Source organism: Trifolium pratense, linkage group LG3 (assembly GCF_020283565.1).
Source record: "Trifolium pratense cultivar HEN17-A07 linkage group LG3, ARS_RC_1.1, whole genome shotgun sequence".
In the NCBI taxonomy this organism is placed as follows: domain Eukaryota; kingdom Viridiplantae; phylum Streptophyta; class Magnoliopsida; order Fabales; family Fabaceae; genus Trifolium; species Trifolium pratense.
Window position 1 is genome coordinate 21,620,840 of NC_060061.1, and position 20,073 is coordinate 21,640,912.

Genomic DNA, 20,073 nt, shown 5'->3' on the forward strand with positions numbered 1-20,073 from the left:
GAGAACCTAGGAGAAAATTGGACCCCAAAAGTGATGAGGGGATCTTTTTAGGTTACTCAACCAACAGCAGAGCCTACAGGGTTTTTAACTCCAGAACAAGAACTATGATGGAATCAATTAATGTTGTAGTTGATGATAGTGATACAACAAGTGCAGATCCAGCTGAAGAGACAGATGTCATAACACCTGTCCCAACACCTGATGATGATCAATCTGAACCTGAACCTGATCAACATTCTGAATCTACAACAGAGGTTCCTAGACCAAACAAGGGACCATCTACTAGAACACAGAAGAATCATCCTCTGGAACTTGTCATTGGAAATCCAAATCAAGGAATTGCAACAAGAAGATCAAAAGAAGCAATCTCCAATTCATGTTTCATATCAAAGATTGAACCAAAGAATGTTAAAGAAGCTTTAACTGATGAATACTGGATCAATGCTATGCAGGATGAACTAACTCAGTTCAAAAGAAGTGAGGTATGGGATCTAGTACCTAGACCAGATGGTATAAATGTTATTGGTACAAAGTGGGTGTACAAGAACAAAACTGATGAAAATGGTGATATTACTAGAAATAAAGCCAGACTTGTAGCACAAGGATACACCCAGATAGAAGGAGTAGATTTTGATGAAACTTTTGCTCCAGTTGCTCGCTTGGAGTCCATAAGATTACTCTTGGCTGTGGCATGCATTTTAAAATTCAAGCTATATCAAATGGATGTAAAAAGTGCATTCCTAAATGGCTATTTAAATGAAGAGGTATATGTTGAGCAACCAAAAGGGTTTGTAGATCCAAGCTTTCCTGACCATGTTTACAAACTAAAGAAAGCACTCTATGGATTGAAACAAGCCCCTAGAGCATGGTATGAAAGATTGACTGAATTCCTTGTCAGCCATGGATACAAGAAGGGTGGTAATGATAAAACCCTGTTTGTAAGAGAAGAGAAAGGGAAGCTAATGATAGCTCAGATATATGTGGATGATATTGTATTTGGTGGAATGTCGCGACAAATGGTGGAACATTTTGTGCATCAAATGCAATCTGAATTTGAAATGAGTCTTGTAGGTGAGCTAACTTATTTTTTAGGTCTTCAGGTCAAACAAATGGAAGACACCATATTTATTTCTCAAGAAAAATATGCAAGAAACATTGTGAAGAAATTTGGAATGGAGGGTGGTAGTCACAAAAGGACACCTGCACCTACACATTTGAAGCTTACCAAAGATGAGAAAGGGGTTGATGTGGATCAAAGTCTCTATAGAAGTATGATTGGGAGCTTGCTATATCTCACAGCTAGCAGGCCTGATATCATGTTTGCAGTTGGAGTTTGTGCTAGATACCAATCTGAACCCAAGATGAGTCATCTGACTCAAGTAAAGAGGATCTTCAAATATGTCAATGGCACATGTGGCTATGGAATTCTATACTCTCATGGTAATGATTCTACCTTAATTGGATATTGTGATGCAGATTGGGCTGGAAGTGCTGATGATAGAAAGAGCACCTCTGGTGCATGTTTCTTCTTGGGAAACAATCTAGTATCTTGGTTTAGTAAGAAGCAAAATAGTGTGTCTCTATCAACAGCTGAGGCAGAATATATAGCAGCTGGAAGTAGTTGCTCTCAATTGTTATGGATGAGACAAATGTTGAAGGAGTATAGTGTTGAGCAAGATGTCATGACACTTTACTGTGACAATCTGAGTGCTATAAACATTTCTAAAAATCCTATTCAACATAGTAGGACTAAGCACATTGATATACGTCATCATTTTATAAGAGAGCTTGTAGAAGAAAAAATTGTTACACTTGAGCACATTGCATCTGAAGAACAATTAGCAGATATTTTTACTAAAGCTTTGGACGCAAGTCAATTTGAAAAATTGAGGGGCAAATTGGGAATTTGCCTTTTTGAAAATCAATAGCAGTTATTGCAAGGAGAGTGTACAACAGTTACTTTATCTTCCCTCCTACACTCTCTGCACGTTTACAAAGGGAAATCATTACAACATTTATTCTATTCCCAAAACACGCAACCAACTGCTCAACTTCTTGTGTTCGTTCCAAACACAAACAGAACTGCATCTTCTCTCGCTCAAAATCTCTCCAACTTCTTCATCAACTCTGTTTTAATCTTAACCTTTCTTAGAAAATCTTACTCAATAATCATGTCTGATTCTGCAAAATCCTCACCAACGAAGAATGAAGATGTTCCGTCACCACAAATGGTGATTAATGCTATTCCTCTCAACACCATACCTTCCACAAGTCCAACGATGAGGAGAAAATCAGTCGCAAAGAAGGAAAAATCATCACGAACGAATATAAATCCTTCATCTCCCTCCACTTCAATTAAGAAAACGAAGAAGAAGAGCAAGAAATCGCGAACTGAATCGAGAAGGGCCTATACAATGTCTGAACTGTATAATGATCCACTACCATCGACTGATGCTCCTACACCTGTCATTAATCCTGCAGAAGAGAATGTTGACACATCTGGTAAGACTTCTGTTAATTTAGGTCTTAATGTTGAAAAACCTGCTGAAACCCTAGGCTTAAAGGACCCTGCTATGTCTGAAAAATTGGGGAAAACTGTTCCTAACCCCCCTACTGTTGTTGATGCTAATATTGGTGCTTCCACTGAGACCAATGAGGCTGTTGCTGATGAGTCTCTCCAGAAAACTGTTCCTGAGACTCATGATGCGCCAAATGTTGCAACACATGGCGCTGCGCCAAATGTGGTGCCAGATGTTCCCACATCTTTGGCACAAGAAAATTTGGTTGACTATTCTGAGTCTGATGAGAGTCCCCCACCTAAGGATATTGATAAAGAAGCTGTTTCTGATAAAGTTGTTAAAACTCCTGAGGTCATCATTGTTAATGAAAATGAAACTACTGTTAGTGATAAGGCTATTCCTGCACATTCTGAAGCTAGTGTGGCTAGGAGGACTAGAAGTAGGGTTAATAAAGGTGTAGAGACTGCTAGAACACCTGTCCAAACACCCAAACCCTCTAAGGCTGGAAAGGCTACTGGTAAAAAGCCTGTGTATGGACCTCCAAAACCTGTCAGTAAAGTGGTCCCTAGGTCAGAGACCAAGAAAAGAAAAACTCCTCCAACCAGTGATTCTGATTTTGAACCTGAGACAGATGTTGCTGCATCTGGCAGCACATCTAGAAAGAGTATAGGAAGGAAGAAGGTTCCTCAAACTGTTCCCTATGCTCCTTTAGATAATGTCTCATTCCATCTAGAAAATGGGTCTGCAAGATGGAAATTTGTGTATCATAGAAGGTTAGCTCTAGAAAGGAATTTGAAGAATGATATTCTTGAATGTCCAAGTGCTGTTGAAGCTCTTGAGTATGCTGGTTTGATGAAAACTGTTGTGGGTTTGGACAAGTGCTATGACAGGCTTGTCAAAGAATTTTTGATTAATGTAGCTGCAGATTGTAATGACCCAACAAGTCCTGAATACAGGCAAGTGTTTGTTCGTGGAAAGTGTGTGAAATTCTCACCTATTGTGATAAACCAATATCTCCAAAGAAGCTCTGATGAAGTGGCTCCTCTAAAAGCCACAGATAATGAAATCTGCAAGGTCCTCACTGGTGGAAAAATTAAAGTGTGGCCAAGCAAGGCAAAGTTGTCTGCAACTTCCCTCTCACCATTCTATGCTGTTTTAAATAGGATTGCTGCCCATAATTGGGTACCTACCACCCACTCAGGTGATATTGCAAGAGGATTGGGCAAGTTCATTTATGCTGTGGGTACAAAAGCCAACTTTGACTATGGTGCATATTTCTTTCAAGAGACTCTGAGCCATGCCCTGACTTATGCTGTTGAGAAGCCAGTTGCTCTCCCCACTCTGCTATGCAATATAATACTTGAGCAACACCCAGATATACTAAGGAGTACTGATGTTCCTTGCAAAAGGAAAGGGGTGTTGGTTATTGAGCAGAGACTGCTGGATGGGACAAATGCTGCAGCAGGTGTTGGCACATCTGTCCAGGCTGGTGTACTCTCTAGGAAGCAGATGATTGCAGACTTGACTGAGACCAGCAGAGCTCTTGAGGCCAGGAAGCTGAAAATAGACCGTGTAATTGAGGCACTCAAGGCTGAGGAAGCTGCTGAAATGGCTGAAGGTGAGCTAGATGGACAAGAAGGAAAGGAGGCTAGTGAGTCTGAGGATGGTTCTGAGGATGTGATGGAGGACTCTGATGAAAGTTCTTCAATCTGATTTCTGATGTTTTTCTTATGATTTTTTTTTTGATGTACTTTTGGGGTTTCTTTGATGTTCTTTTTGGGCAAGGCCCTGAATTTCTAGCACCTGTGTGTGCTCTATGGTCTGTAATAACTGCACACTGATATTCTCTATGCTCTGGTACACTATGATTTCCTATTCATGATGTTTGTCTAAATTGTGGCTAAAAAGGGGGAGTAGTGTGTGTGTGTGTGTGACAAGTGTGTGGTCAGATGTTCTCACATCTGGTGACTGTTGACTGTTTTTGTGCTAGTATCCGTATGCTCGTATTGAGGGGGAGTGTGAGTAATATGCATGTACTAAGGGGGAGTAGTAAATATTCTGGTATGTGTATGCATGAATTCAGGGGGAGTGTGAGTGAAATTATCTCTTGATCGCCTGAATGTATTTGATGACAAATGTTGTGCCAAGTGTTACGGCACCTGACTATTGAGTCCACTATCCACTATGACTGAGAATTTATTTTTCTCAGATGTTTATGGGAATTTATTTTTCCCTGTTGTTCTTATGTTGAAGAAATGCGCGTTAAACTATTAGGAGTTTATTTCTCCTACTTCTTAGCATCTACTATTGGGAGTTTATTTCTCCCTTGTGTTGTTCCATGAGGCTAGTTGTGTTTTATTCCGCTGTTGCATTGCCTCTGATGCTACTTGACTTTCTTGGAAGTAGTTTTTATTATGTGTTACCTTCTTTCCTAGTTGTGTGATCATGTTGACTCGAAGGAAAGGTAATACTGTATCTCTCTATATACTGGTCTAATATTGTTTTAGCCAAAATTTGCCAAAGGGGGAGATTGTTGGGTTTTTGTATGATTGGCTACATTTTGCAAAAACATATTTTAGCCAAGTGTTGAGACAAGTGTGCTGACCCCAAGTGTTGTGACAAATGTTGTGACACTTTGGAACAACACCTGACTCTGTTCTGCGCGCGCCAGCTGGATGTTATTATTTTCTACTCAATCTTTTGAAGATCTGTTTGAAGAATTATATCAAGGTTTCTTACAGAAGAAGGCGCACGTGTTTAATGTGTTTCATGAGGCAGCTAAACCCTAGTTTTATTTTCCAAAAGAATTATATTTTTGGAAAATATATTTTTGCGGTTTCAAAAATATAACTATTGTTTTCAAAAATATATCACTGCTGCCGCAATTCTAGAAGCCCTAATTTTTCTTGAAGCCCAAGTCGTTCTACTACTATAAATACGAAGGCAAGCATATGGTTTCAAGCATCTAAAATCGAGTCTTACAAAGCGTGTGTTTTTAGGGATTTTAGAGTGTTAATTGTGAGCCTTTCTTGTGTCTTATTGATGCAAGCTTAGGACCTGAGTGTTATTGAGTTGTAAGTGTGAACTTCTCCTAAGCTTTGAAGTACGGAGATTGTTCTATTGTGTTGTGTGGTTTACTCGCAAGCTTTTAAGCAAGAGTGAATCCTAGTTTCTTAGGAGTGTGTCTCCACCTGTTGTGTTTGTGTAAATTGAATAGCAGCACTGTCTGTGTTGCTAAGGTGGGAATTGGGACGGGGTCTCATATCTAGGAGTTCCTAGGTAGAAGTGTCATTGGGTAGTGATTAAGTGAGAAGTTGTAAACGGGTGAGTTTAGCTTCGAAGTAATACTGCTGATAGTGGACTTCATTCCTGGATTGGTATCCCCCAGAGTAGGCTTTAGGCTGAACTGGGTTAACAACTCTCGTGTGTTATTTACTTTACTGTTTGTATTGTTTTATGTTATTTGCTCTGTTTATAGACAAGTGTTGGCGCACCAGTGACAACATCTGTCTACAACAGACAAGTGTTGCTACACCTTGAGCAACACCTGTCCACTGTGTGCCAGGAATTTCAGGTAGAAATATTTTTTTTTCAAATTTTACTTATCTTTCATCCGAACTTTCGATTTACTAATACCCCATGCTCAAAAAAATCAGAAGGATAATAAAAAGAAGGCTTAATTAGTAAAATGGTCCCTTAAAGACATTTTTGGTTTCACATTGGTCCCTTAAAGAAAAAAAAGACCAAATAGGTCCCTTAAAGAAAAAAAGGTTCGAATAGGTCCCTTAAAGACATATCCGTTAATCAGTTTGATCCCTTAAAGACATCTCCGTTAATCAGTTTGGTCCTCGAAAAAATGGACGGAAAGGACCAAACTGATTAATGGAGATGTCTTTAAGGACCTATTCAAACTTTTTTTTCTTTAAGGGACCTATTCGAACATTTTTTTCTTTAAGGGACCAATGTAAAACTAAAAATATCTTTAAGGGACTATTTTACTAATTAAGCCCGAAAAGAAAAAAGGTAGAGATTATGAAGAAGAAAAAATAGAAATTGAATTGGTTTTTTTTAAATAAAAATTTAATTGTAATTAGTAAAATAAAAAAAATGAGAAATTACAATTATTAAAAAACTTAACCCAAGACCTCTTATTTCGTGAGTTTATTATTTTTGCCGAGGCATATTTCCTCTCATTCTTCTTCTTTTCCTTCTGTTCAATTCTAAACTTCAGTGGTGCACTCGCAGAGGCACCTATAGAAAAAACATTGCGTAATTTCCAGATCTCATAGATTCACCAACTCCGGCGATGGCTCAGCCGCTTGTCAAGAAAGACGATGACCGTGACGACGAAGGTAATTCATTTTTCACTCGTTTCCATCCACTTTTCTCTTTCGCAATTCGATCTACTCTCTTCCGTGCTCCTTTTCTAGATCCAATGTTTAATTTCTGTTTCTAATGAGGAATGCGTTAGGGTTTGCGTAGATCACAATACTTGAATTGGATTAGTGCGTTTTTTGATTCGTTTTATATATGATTTCGATTTGTAGAAATTTGAATTGATCTAATCGTGTAATCTGAAATGCAGTTCATTTTTAACATGCAATTGTTTGTGTGAATTTGAACAAGTTTATGATTAATAGATGATTTAGTCATTTAGATATTTCATAGCTTTAATTTTCACACTTTGGTTATTACTCAAGCTGGTTTATTGTGATGTGCATATTATAATGTTCATATTTGTTGATTAATTCTGTTTTTTTGTTTAATAGCTGATTATTCCCCCTTTATGGGAATTGAAAAGGGGGCTGTTCTTCAAGAGGCCAGGGTTTTTAATGATCCACAACTAGATGCTAGGAGATGTTCACAGGTTCTTTTATTTGTTTATTTATGATTTATGATTATGATTCCGCTGTCTTAATCGGTGGTTGATTTTTGACGGTGTGTGTTTTATATCCTTTTTTAGGTTATCACGAAACTTTTATACCTACTGAATCAGGGAGAGACATTTACAAAGGTCAAGATAATTTCCTTTTATTTCTTAATAATAAAAAGACTGTATCTTATTTATAGATGTACTTTGATTTGAAGGGTTATGTTAGAGTCAATATGAATCCATTTTCAGTAATTTTTTCTTGCCACATTTTCATAGGTTGAAGCCACAGAAGTTTTCTTTTCTGTTACCAAGCTTTTCCAGTCCCGAGATCTTGGGTTGAGGAGAATGGTCTACTTGATAATAAAGGAGCTCTCCCCCTCTGCAGACGAGGTTACAATTTCTCATGCAATTTATATCTGACTGTTGTATATCTTGTCAGATCCACTTAAACAGGTTTTGTTTTACTAAATTAAATTCTGACTGTGTCTGTCTCTTTTATTTTTTAAAAAAGGTTATTATTGTCACAAGCTCTCTCATGAAGGACATGAATAGTAAGACTGATATGTATAGGGCAAATGCCATTCGCGTGCTGTGTCGCATCACGGATGGAACCCTCCTTACCCAAATTGAGCGGTATTTGAAACAAGCAATTGTAGACAAGAATCCAGTTGTTGCAAGTGCGGCCCTAGTTAGTGGTATTCATCTACTTCAGGTATTATTAATATCTATTTGTAATTCCTTATATCTGTATCTGTATATTTCACATACATCAGTTGCTTATTCCATATCCCCCACTTTCAGACAAATCCTGAGATTGTAAAAAGGTGGAGCAATGAGGTTCAGGAAGCTGTGCAATCAAGAGCAGCTCTTGTACAATTTCATGCACTGGCTTTGTTACATCAGGTATGTGTGAATGGTTTGATGATGAAAGCCTTCTTGGTGTAATAAAATATTTTCTACTGAATAGCCTTAAACTCGGTCGTTGGTGCTGCAATATCATTCATCAGTTTCTGGGATATGTAACAGATCAATTTCTAGTACACTCAATATTTCAATTTATCACAGTTGAAGTTTGTTGAATATTCGGCATGAGCTAGTGTTTCATTATTTCCTTTTCAAACCACTTAGATATTCAGCATGACATCGATGCTTTATGCTAAAGTGGTTTAGAGTTAAATCCTTGTTACCTCCATATTTCCAAATAAAAATTCAAATTCAGTACAAGGGGAAGGGGGTGTTAAATATGAAAACCATTAAATTCCTTTAGTGGACAACTTGAATTTTCTTAATAATCGGTTCATGTCAGAACCATCCGTTGAATTACAACTAATCAAATAATTTGTCTAACTTTTCTATAAGCTTCTCAAGGAAATGAGTTTACCACAATAAAAGAAAGCAAAACTCCTTGTTATACACTTGAAGATTGGTTATTTGATTGTTTGTTATCTATTCCATCTTACGACATTATGCCATCTATTGTGACTAAATTTTTTGGAATAATCCTATTTATACTCTTATTTTTGCTTCAACTACTGCTGCAATTGATAACCGGCTGCATCATATAGCACTGTGAATAGTTTTTTTTTTTTTACAAAAGCACTGTGAATAGTTTTAAAGACTGATTATCTTGAACATTGCCGTGTTCCCAACTTTGGCAAAGTTTGTATATTATTTCGAACTCTTGTGGTAAATATGTATATGAATTTAATTTATATCACTCTTAAAGTCCTCCTATGACATATTGATTATACTTTCCAAACATCCTTCTTTTATCGGGCATACAAACAAGTTATTAACATATTTGTTGACACATGGTGACGTGAACATTGCAGATACGGCAGAATGATCGACTAGCAGTTAGCAAGCTGGTTACCAGCTTGACAAGGGGAAGTGTTCGCTCACCTTTGGCCCAATGTCTCTTGATCCGTTATACAAGTCAGGTGTGTTTTCCTTTTTTTTTTATATAGTTTCCCTGGGAGGGTATTCATTTGAATAATCTTTATGTAGCATAATATCTGCAGGTTATTCGTGAGTCAGGAAATACTACACAATCAGGGGACCGCCCCTTCTATGATTTTCTTGAAAGTTGCCTTCGTCACAAGTCAGAAATGGTGATTTTTGAAGCTGCTAAGGCAATTACAGACCTTAATGGGGTAACTAGCCGAGAATTAACTCCAGCAATAACTGTTCTTCAGCTCTTCCTAAGTTCTTCCAAGCCAGTTTTGAGATTTGCTGCTGTCCGCACGTTGAACAAGGTTGAACTTCTTTAATCACATAAACTTTAGTAGAAATATTATTCATGCTTTAACAGAATTTGAGAAATGATACAAGTCGATTCTCTCCCTTCTGGAGACACATTTTGCTTTTCTGGTCTGCTATGATTTTGGGAAAGTTGATGAAAAATCATACCTAATATTGTATTGTAGCTAATGTTATAAGATTTTTCACGTTCTAACTTGATCATTGTTTTTATTAACAATTTTGAGCGTGGCTTTGAACTTTGCAGGTGGCAATGACACATCCAATGGCAGTCACCAACTGCAACATTGATATGGAAAGTTTAATCTCTGACCAGAACAGAAGCATTGCCACACTTGCTATTACTACTCTTTTGAAGACAGGAAATGAATCAAGTGTGGATCGCCTCATGAAGCAGATTACAAATTTCATGTCTGATATTGCAGACGAGTTCAAAATTGTTGTTGTTGAAGCAATAAGATCATTGTGCTTGAAGTTTCCTTTAAAATATAGATCTTTGTGAGTATATGTGTCATTCTTTTTTATTTTTATAATAGTATGTGTCATTTGATATGTTTCTTTCAGTCAGATGTTACATCTTTCATTTGAATATTTTCCCCTAATAAATGTCTAAATTACTGGTTTATATTATGTTATTATTTTCAGGATGAATTTCCTGAGTAACATTCTTAGGGAAGAAGGTGGTTTCGATTACAAGAAAGCAATTGTTGATTCAATAGTGATTCTTATTAGAGATATCCCTGATGCTAAGGAAAGTGGGTTGCTTCATCTTTGTGAGTTCATTGAAGATTGTGAATTCACTTACCTGTCTACACAGGTGGTAATTTTGGTTGTCCTTTGTTGTTTACTTTGTGTGCTTTTGGAATTTCACCTTTTGTTAATCGTTTACCCTTGTACCTTAGATACTCCACTTCCTTGGAATTGAAGGACCAAAAACAGTGGACCCTAGCAAATATATTCGGTATATTTATAACAGAGTACATCTTGAGAATGCAACTGTTAGGGCCAGTGCTGTGAGCACACTGGCCAAATTTGGTGCTTCTGTTGATGGATTAAAGGTATTGTTGCCTTTATTTATTAATCATTTTCTCTAGAATATTTATTTTATTTATTTAGGTTAATATCTGTTATTAACTTGATTAAAAATCTCTTTATTATTCTTTTCAGCCCCGCATATTTGTTCTGCTAAGGCGATGTCTTTTTGACAGTGATGATGAGGTCAACTTCTATATCATTTCTTACATTGCATCTCTAAATTACACGGTTCCTTAAGTCATACATTTTTTCAAGGAAGTGTGTCAAACTATTATTTTCTTCGATTTATATTTGGATGATTATGATTTCTTTGCAGGTTCGCGATAGAGCCACTCTTTATCTGAACACCCTTGGAGGTGATATTGAGATTGATAACGATGTGAGTGATTTCCTCTTCGGCTCACTTGATATCCCGCTCGTCAATCTGGAGACTAGTTTGAAAAAATACGTAAGGCCTCTATATATTGTTGTTTCTTTTCATTGGTTGCTTTAGGACATATCTAATGTTTTATTGTGACTGCAGGAGCCTTCGGACAAGGCTTTTGACATTAATTTGGTGCCCAGGGAGGTCAAGTCTCAGCCTCTTGCAGAGAAGAAGGCCCCTGGTAAAAAGCCAACCGGTTTGGGTGCTCCTCCTAGTGGCCCCCCATCCACTGTAGATTCATATGAAAGGCAACTTCTGTCAATTCCCGAGTTTGCAAACTTTGGGAAGCTTTTTAAGGTTCTTTCCCTAAATCTTCGTACAAAACTCTATCTATTTATATTATTCTTTCTATATCCAATGTGATCATATATATTCTGATATATTTTATATTTCTTACCAGTCCTCAGCACCTGTGGAGCTTACTGAAGCAGAGACGGAATATGCAGTTAATGTTGTTAAACACATTTTTGATACGCATGTTGTGTTTCAGTACACCTGCACAAACACAATACCTGAACAACTATTGGAAGATGTAATGACTGATATAAATGATGTATATTTTCATACTATTATGCAACTTCAAGCCATCTGTGTAATTTTTCTCCCTATTCCAGGTTATTGTAATCGTGGATGCTTCAGAAGCAGAAGAATTTTCTCAGGTCATCTCCAAGCCCCTCAGATCTCTTCCTTATGACTCACCTGGGCAGACTTTTGTGGCATTTGAGAAGCCTGAGGGATTGCCAACAACTGGAAAGTTTTCTAACATTCTTAAATTTATTGTTAAAGAGGTACTTTTTCCCTTTATTTGAAATTTATTGAGTGTGTGTTTAAATATGAATCATGAAGCTTTCTTTGTGTTTGCAGAGGGAAATTTGTGCAAAACTAAACCTATACTTTATTTGTTGAAATTTGCTTGTTAGTTCATATATTTGCATATTTACCAGGTTGATCCAACTTCTGGTGAGGCTGAAGATGATGGCGTTGAAGATGAATACCAACTGGAGGATCTAGAGGTTGTTGCGGCAGATTACATATTGAAAGTGGGGGTGTCTAATTTCAGAAACGCATGGGAAAGCATGGACCCTGATTCTGAACGGGTGGATGAATATGGTCTTGGCCAAAGGGGGGAAGGCTTGTCTGAAGCTGTAAATACCGTCATCAATATTCTGGGCATGCAACCTTGTGAGGTAAGCCAATGATGTCAGTTGTTGATTTGTAGATGTTTGTTATGAGACCAATTTTATTAAACTGATTACGAGTGTTTTGCACTTATTACTGCAACATGACGTGATGTTCTCCCCGTTAGATGCTTGCCAGATGAGCATCTTGTATCAATCAATGCCTGTTCATTACTAATTCTGCCATATCTTCTAGGAGGCAATATCTTTCTGATTATTTTATTGTTCACTACTTGCAGGGCACAGAAGCAGTCCCGCCCAATTCAAGGTCACACACATGCTTATTGTCAGGTGTATTCATAGGGGGTGTGAAGGTACTTGTGCGGTTGTCTTTTGGAATTGATAGTACAAAGGATGTTGCAATGAAACTGGCTGTTAGATCCGATGATGTAAATGTCAGTGATGCCATCCATGAGATTGTAGCAAGCGGCTAGTTCACTCAAGTCAAGATATGTTGATTCAACGCGGCCCAAGTTTGTGTTGTGGTGATTGGAGCTAAACAGTCACATATATAGATGTGTGTAAAGAATTGCAAAACTGCATGTTTTGGCTTGGTATATGCAATTTATTTGTTACTCATTGCATGCTTGTTAGACCAGGAACAATACCCAGAAGTATCATGTCGGGTTTATTAGAGTAAATTTCCATAGTCATAATTATACTTCATTTCTTTGTAGCAAATGTATTATGAATTTTGAGAATTTTCCCTAATATTTGTTTTCTCAATGAATTGGATATTTGTTAAATAGCAAATGTGTTTAGTCCAGAATATACATCTCGTATTTAGGTGTGTATTTGTTCAATTTCAACTGGTTTGTTCAGTGATGTTGCTGCCCATGAAAGCTTTTTACGCTAAACTTATCTTGAACATATTTTTTACCCCAAATTTGAGGAGAAAAGTTCAAGTTAATTTACATGTTCAGGATATTCGACATAATACCATTTATATAACGAAACGTCTTATTTACTGTCAAAAAAAAAAGGAAAAAGAAACGTCTTAAAACATTTAAAAGATATATTAGATCTGATATATCAGCTTCAGATCTGCAACACACATTTCAGCCTCGTAAGTCGTAACAGGGTTGCAGTATTATTAAAGGTTTTTGTTTTTTTGAAAGGACGGTGATTGCAACCGTTGTTACTGTCAAGTCTACCTTTTGATTACTCCTGTTATTTTTCTCATTAGACCATTTTATTTTTTATTTACAATCTCAGTTGTTAGGATTTATTTACAGTCTCAGTTGTTGGATTAAGATTAAAACACGCGAGATGATAATATTAATTTATTTAATCCCTACAAAAAAAAATTGTCCAGTTAATCAGTGTCTTAAGAACACTTGCATTTTGATCTCTTGAATGCATGATTTCATAAAAACTTACTACTTATTAAACATTGCACCCAATATACTCATTAGTATTTTCCAAAAATAAAATAACTATTTTTTATGTCTTCAAAATTTAATACATCACCTCAACTAAGTGTCATTTTATTAATTTTTTTTTTGTAACTTATTTTGTTTTATAGTTCAATGTATTAAAAAATAAATAAATTGGCAGTCTTGGAATAGTTCAATGTAACTTATTTTCTTATTGATTTTTTTTTCATACTCCTACATTTATCTCTTTACCCCAACATATTTTAAAATATTCTCATTCTACCCTTATATTAAAGTGGGTTGGTATGTTAAATGTGTGCTGATATGTTAAAAGTGTGTTGGTATGTTAATTAAAGTATGATGATATGTTAAAAGTGTGTTGGTATGTTAAAACTACATCAAAAGTATGTTGGTATGTTAAAACTACATCAAAAGTGTGCTGGTATGTTAAAAGTATGTTGATATGTTAAAACTGCATCAAAAGTGTGCTATCTTCACCCAATCCATATGAGTTCCTTGTTCCTGTTAAATAAGCTTTGGATTCGCCATCCATTCCAATATACTTTCTCGAGACTTGTTTTCTAGTTTTACTTGTATGTCTTAAATTTCTCTTTTCTTTTGACTGCCACTTTGAACTATCTTTTTCTACTCCATCGCCAACAATATCGTGACCAACAGCTGAACTGGTACTACCAAATTCATTCTTAAACCCATTTCTCAATGGAAAAGCTTCTGATTGATTAGCTTGACAAGATTGTTGTTCCAATGCACTAACTTGAGGCATGCCGGATGAGCAAGAAACAAGTGTGGGTGACAAACCTAACAGAAGAAATTACAACAATAATGTGAGGTAATTATCCAACATATAGCTAACCTGATGCAGCATAGAAGAAATATAATCAAACTTAGGAAAGGACAACCTTCACATAGACAATTACAACAATTATGCTTACTCCACACCTAGAGCTTGAAGAAGAAACTTTAAACAATCAGTTTGCACACTACTATTGGAACGTTTAAAAGTAATAACCACAACAACAACAACAAAAACAAAAAATACCGGGTAATGACCTCAATTGGGAAGGGGGGAAATTATGTGCTTTAGATAAGTTTTCTTCTGCAGCAAAGTAACATAAATGCAACTTGCTCAAGTGCAAAATTGAAGGGCTGCATATTGTACGTTTTTATCTTTCTATTGAAGTTGTTCATAAAGCCATGCCTCAACTTAACTCATTAAACTGTTGCAAATCATGATGTATGATTCATTTTCCATCTCTCATTTGAAAATTCCATGTTATGTTTTAAGCAGTTCATGAACTATTTTACATGTATATGGAACACACCAAACTAAACAGTATTACAGTAACACATAAATCTACCATGAAACCAAAAGGCAAAGTTAGCAAATGCTAGGGGAAGTTGCATTCTCACAAGCAGCCTCAGCAGCACTATCTGAATTGTTAATTTCCATTGCAGAACTTTGAAGTGATTTTGAATAATTTTGAAAGTGTTTTGGTGTCGCAACTCATCCTTGGTTTGATGCAATTTTTTCCAGAATTTTTCATTTAGCCACGGTTTTAGCCACAGTTTCACGGTGTAACCATGACTAATTACATACCAAGATACTTTTGAAAAGTGTTCCGATAAAATATGTTAAAGAGATAAATGTAATTTTAATATACCAGCACACTTTTAACATACTAACACATTTTTAATACATCAGCACACTTTAATTAACATACCAACACACTTTTAACATACCAGTACACTTTTAACATACTAGCACACTTTAATATAAGGGTAGAATGAGAATATTTTAAAATATGTTGGGGTAAATAGATAAATGTAGGGGTAGAAAAAAAATTCACTTTCTTATTGTGTATTTGTGATATTAAATTATCCAATATCACTCCAATTTAAAAAATGGAAATAGTGATTTATTCATCGTTGTATTAATATTTATATTGAATTGAACAAATATTTACTCACACGTAATTTTTCTTTTTCTTTTAACTAGACATAAAATTTAGTAAAAAAAAAATTAGACACGGAATTAATATTTATTGAACAATTTTGATTAAATAAAACATTTCAAAACTCGAATAAAACATAAGTCACTAGGTTTAGTCTAATGGTGAAGGATTTCGGTAGTATGCTCTAGGTCCTGGGTTCGATCTTCAGCTTATTGTAAACAAAAAAGAAAACTCGAATAAAACTTTAAGTTTTTTCTAAATACACACATTCAAGTGAAATAAAACTTTAATATTTATTTTTATTATCATTAAGTGAAATTTATAAGAATAATCCTAAATATGTGAATCTAATTTTTTTTGTTTAGTGAGACCCATTTTTTAATGTATTAAAAAAGTGACATTAACTATTTTTTTTTTGGCATTTAACTCTTTTTACAAGGGTGACAATAACGCTGTTCAGAACAATTTATAAGCTAGGTTGAATTTCTAGTTTCCTTATCTCAATAAAGTCAAGACGTCTTAGTTTCATACAAGGAAAAAAGAAATTTTTGATAAAGTTGAAAAAAGTTCCATTGCCGGGAATCGAACCCGGGTCTCCTGGGTGAAAGCCAGATATCCTAACCGCTGGACGACAATGGAAGTTGATATTAATTTTGTCCAACACCTGTATTTGTAATCCATATATGGCAACAAACAATAACGTTTCTCTCTTTTCCTTTTGTCTTCTTTGTTATTATCAATTTCTTGTTATGGTACTCTGTTCGTCCTAAAACTTTGGAATTTTGCACGAAAATTAAGAAATGATAAGTAAAATCATTTTTATCCTTATGTTATTAAGAAAGATAAAATATATTTAATTAATGATTTAACTTTTGTAAGAGTACAAATGGTAAAGTATCAATAAATATGTATTGATTTCTTAAAAAGACTAAAATTTTGGGACAAAATTAAAAAGCTAAAAAATTAAAGAATTGAGACGGAGAGAGTAATTACTACGATAGCATTTTGACAGAAAAGTTAGCATCATATATTTTTTAAAGGAAACAAATTAATTTATCATTATTGGAAAAAATAGTTTTAATTTAATACTCGAGGATGAGGATTAACTATATACATATTCACCCCATGTTAGCTTGTCTCTTATAAAATTCAACCATGAAGTTTGAACAAAATGACTTATTAAAATTGTCTACCACCACTTTTGCATCCAATTCATAAATGACGGTTTTAAATTCTAATTCCCCTTTGTCAAAAAATAAATAAATCATAATTCCCCAAGATGGCTTGTAACAACCTATGTGCTTCACCTTCTACACCAAGCAAAATAAAATAACATTACGTTTTAGCTTGACAAAACCTGCACTGGTCTCGAATACACATTCCAATATTTATTATCACCAAAAGTTGCATTCATATTTCACTTTATTTTACCAACAGGTGGTTTTGAAGGTTTCTCTCCCGACCCTCCTCATTTCTTTTTTACCCCCTGAATTTCTATTTTTGCCCTTGGAGGGTACTTCGGTTTATACGAACCGAATTTTTTTGTCATGCTAAAAAAATTCGGTTTATATAAACCGAAATATTGTGTTCCAATTTTTTTATCAGCTTTCCTGCATAAATTCTGCATGAGACCCTCAACTTCCACAATTTATTTGAAATACTAAACGATGTCCAATTTGAGTAAACGACCACTCGTTGGAAAGCTTAGGGTGTCAAGAATACAAATATAATTTTTGTTTTGAGGGTTAACTATCCAATTGGTTCAGTTTGACCAAATAATGAGTACTGGTACAAAAACAGAGCATAAACTTTTCTCAAACTTGTAGGTAGATTTTCTCATACTATACTTAATGAAATTTAACAATTCCGGTGTCAATCTTGTAGTAAAATTTGTCTTCTTTACACTGGATCAAAAATCATTAGCATACGACTTATATTCAGAGAGCTATGATAAATTTATCACAGGTATCTCTACAACATTTTATAGAAACTTTGCTCAAACTTGTAGGTAGATTTTCTCATACTATACTTAATGAAATTTAATAATTCCGGTGTCAATCTTGTAGTAAATTTTGTCTTCTTTACACTGGATTAAAAATCATTAGCATACGACCTATATTCAGAGAGATATGCTAAATTTACCACAGGTAGCTCTACACGAATTTTCACATAAATTTTCCTTCTTTTGGGGGGTATATGTTATTTCGGTTTATATAAACCGAATTTTTTTTCCATGTTTAAAAACTTCAGTTTATATAAACCGAAGTTTGTTGGCAAAATTTTTTTATACCGCAAGGGGCAAAATGGGATTTTTGGGGGGTAGAAAAGAAATGAGGGGGGTCGGGAGAGAAAACATCGGTGGTTTTAGCCACTCAACACAAGTTGATCGAGTACCATGCCCATCACCTTGGTTGTCGCACGACTTTGTCCATTGCCATGCAGGGCCGACCAAGGCCCAGTGCAGGAGGTGCTACGGAGCTGGACCTCTATTTTCAAAATTTTCTCAACTCACCTACTCACTTTCTCCCCTACCCCTAGTAATTCAGAAAACGTTTTCCGAATCTTTTGTAGTGTAAATTTTACACTAGAAAAACAGTTCGGAACGTATTTTCCGAATTTTTTTGTGCGCTAGGGGAGTAGGCGAGAAAGTGAGTGAGTGGGATGAGAAAATTTCTCTATTTTCTGGGGGCCTCCAGTTTTTTGTATGCTGCAGTGTACCCAGTCCAATAAATGTTATATCTGTTAAAAAATAAAAAAAAGGAAAGGGCCAAATAAATGTGAATTTTTTTTTCTACCCCAACAATTGTCAATCTACCCCAACATTAATTTTGAATGGACGAATTTGCCCTCATATATAAACTAAAACTTTGAAGAAATTTTTTCTATTTTTTTTTTACCTGAACACTTTGAAAAAAAGTGTGTAGGTATGTAAAATTTTTCCAAATTTATTTTGTTACCTACACACTTTGGAAAAAAGTGTTCAGGTATGTAAAATTTTTCTAATTTTTTTTTGTTACCTGAACACTTTGAAAAAAAGTGTGTAGGTATGTAAAATTTTTCCAAATTTATTTTGTTACCTACACATTTTGGAAAAAAGTGTTCAGGTATGTAAAATTTTTCTAATTTTTTTTTGTTACCTAAACACTTTGAAAAAAAGTGTGTAGGTATGTAAAAAAAAAATTACTTTTTTTCCAAAGTAATAGGTAACAAAATAAATTAGGAATTTTTTTTTTGTTACCTATTACTTTGGAAAAAAGTAATTTTTTTTTTACATACCTACACAGTTTTTTCCATAATGTGTAGGTAACAAAATAAATTTGGAAAAATTTTACATACCTACACACTTTTTTTCAAAGTGTTCAGGTAACAAAAAAAAATTAGAAATTTTTTACATACCTACACATTTTTTTTCAAATTGTTCAGGTAACAAAAAAAAATTAGAAATATTTTACATACCTGGACACTTTTTTCCAAAGTGTGTAGGTAACAAAATAAATTTGAAAAAATTTTACATACCTACACACTTTTTTTCAAAGTGTTCAGGTAAAAAAAAATTAAAAAAAATTTCTTCAAGGTTTTAGTTTATATATGAGGGTAAATTCGTCCATTCAAAATTAATGTTGGGGTAGATTGATAATTATTGGGTTAAAAAAAAAATTCAGTAAATGTTACCCTTTCTGTTCAACAAAAATAAAAGAAGGCCCAAGTAAAAACGTGGGAATGGTCCATCACATTAAAACGTTAAAAAAAAAAGTTGTTGCTTCTTTTCCATACAAACCAACACCTCCACGGCTCCACTGCACTATTATTATTATATTAACATATGAATTTTTTTATTTTTTTATTTTTTTGACTCAATTTGAATTTTTTTATTGTTAGCTACACATTACAACCATATTTTTTTTTTATTATTGATGTGATTTATAATTTAAACAAGGATTTTTTTAATTTTTTTTTATTAAGAATCCATTTTTAACATTTAAGTCGGGCCTCCAAATAATTAGGACCGGCACTATTGCCATGGATTTAAAAACGATGCTGCACGCTGGACATTATTTGTAAAACGACATTGAGATTATGATTCAAGATGTTTTCTATTTGAAATTCAGTCTTACAGAAGAAATTTTTTATTTGAGATTTTGTATTAACTTTATTATCCAGTTTATTTATTGTCTATTTCAACTGTAGTTCAATCGGTTGAACCATAACTCAAAAATCTTGTCGGTTCAACCTCCACCCTAATTTTTTAAACATTGAACTTAAAGTTAATTTTAAGTTTTTAAAACTGAACATTTTTCTCTTTTCATTTTCTATTCAACAAAAAAGAAAGAGATAGAAACATGTATCTTTGATATTTCTCTTCTATTTTATATTTCTCTTCTATTTTCTGGTAAATAAGGTTTTACCCCTGCAAAATAGGCTAGTTTTGCGTTACC

General features: G+C 34.7%; 1 protein-coding gene and 1 non-coding gene across 2 annotated transcripts; one reads left to right on the forward strand and one right to left on the reverse strand.

The window, feature by feature from the left end:
- Nucleotides 1–6,659: 6,659 nt before the first annotated feature.
- LOC123913145 (coatomer subunit gamma) lies at nt 6,660–13,034 on the forward strand. The gene is made up of 18 exons (XM_045963749.1): nt 6,660–6,871; nt 7,289–7,386; nt 7,483–7,533; nt 7,669–7,782; nt 7,904–8,104; nt 8,194–8,295; nt 9,225–9,332; nt 9,414–9,647; nt 9,899–10,149; nt 10,297–10,468; nt 10,554–10,709; nt 10,819–10,869; nt 11,003–11,134; nt 11,210–11,407; nt 11,511–11,642; nt 11,725–11,898; nt 12,055–12,297; nt 12,528–13,034. Exons 1-18 carry the CDS (start codon nt 6,826–6,828, stop codon nt 12,720–12,722), a joined length of 2,658 nt encoding a protein of 885 aa, XP_045819705.1. The 5' UTR covers nt 6,660–6,825; the 3' UTR covers nt 12,723–13,034.
- A 3,170-nt stretch (nt 13,035–16,204) lies between these two features.
- Nucleotides 16,205–16,276, reverse strand: TRNAE-UUC. The gene has a single exon. It is a non-coding gene; the product is annotated as a tRNA-Glu (tRNA).
- Nucleotides 16,277–20,073: the final 3,797 nt, after the last annotated feature.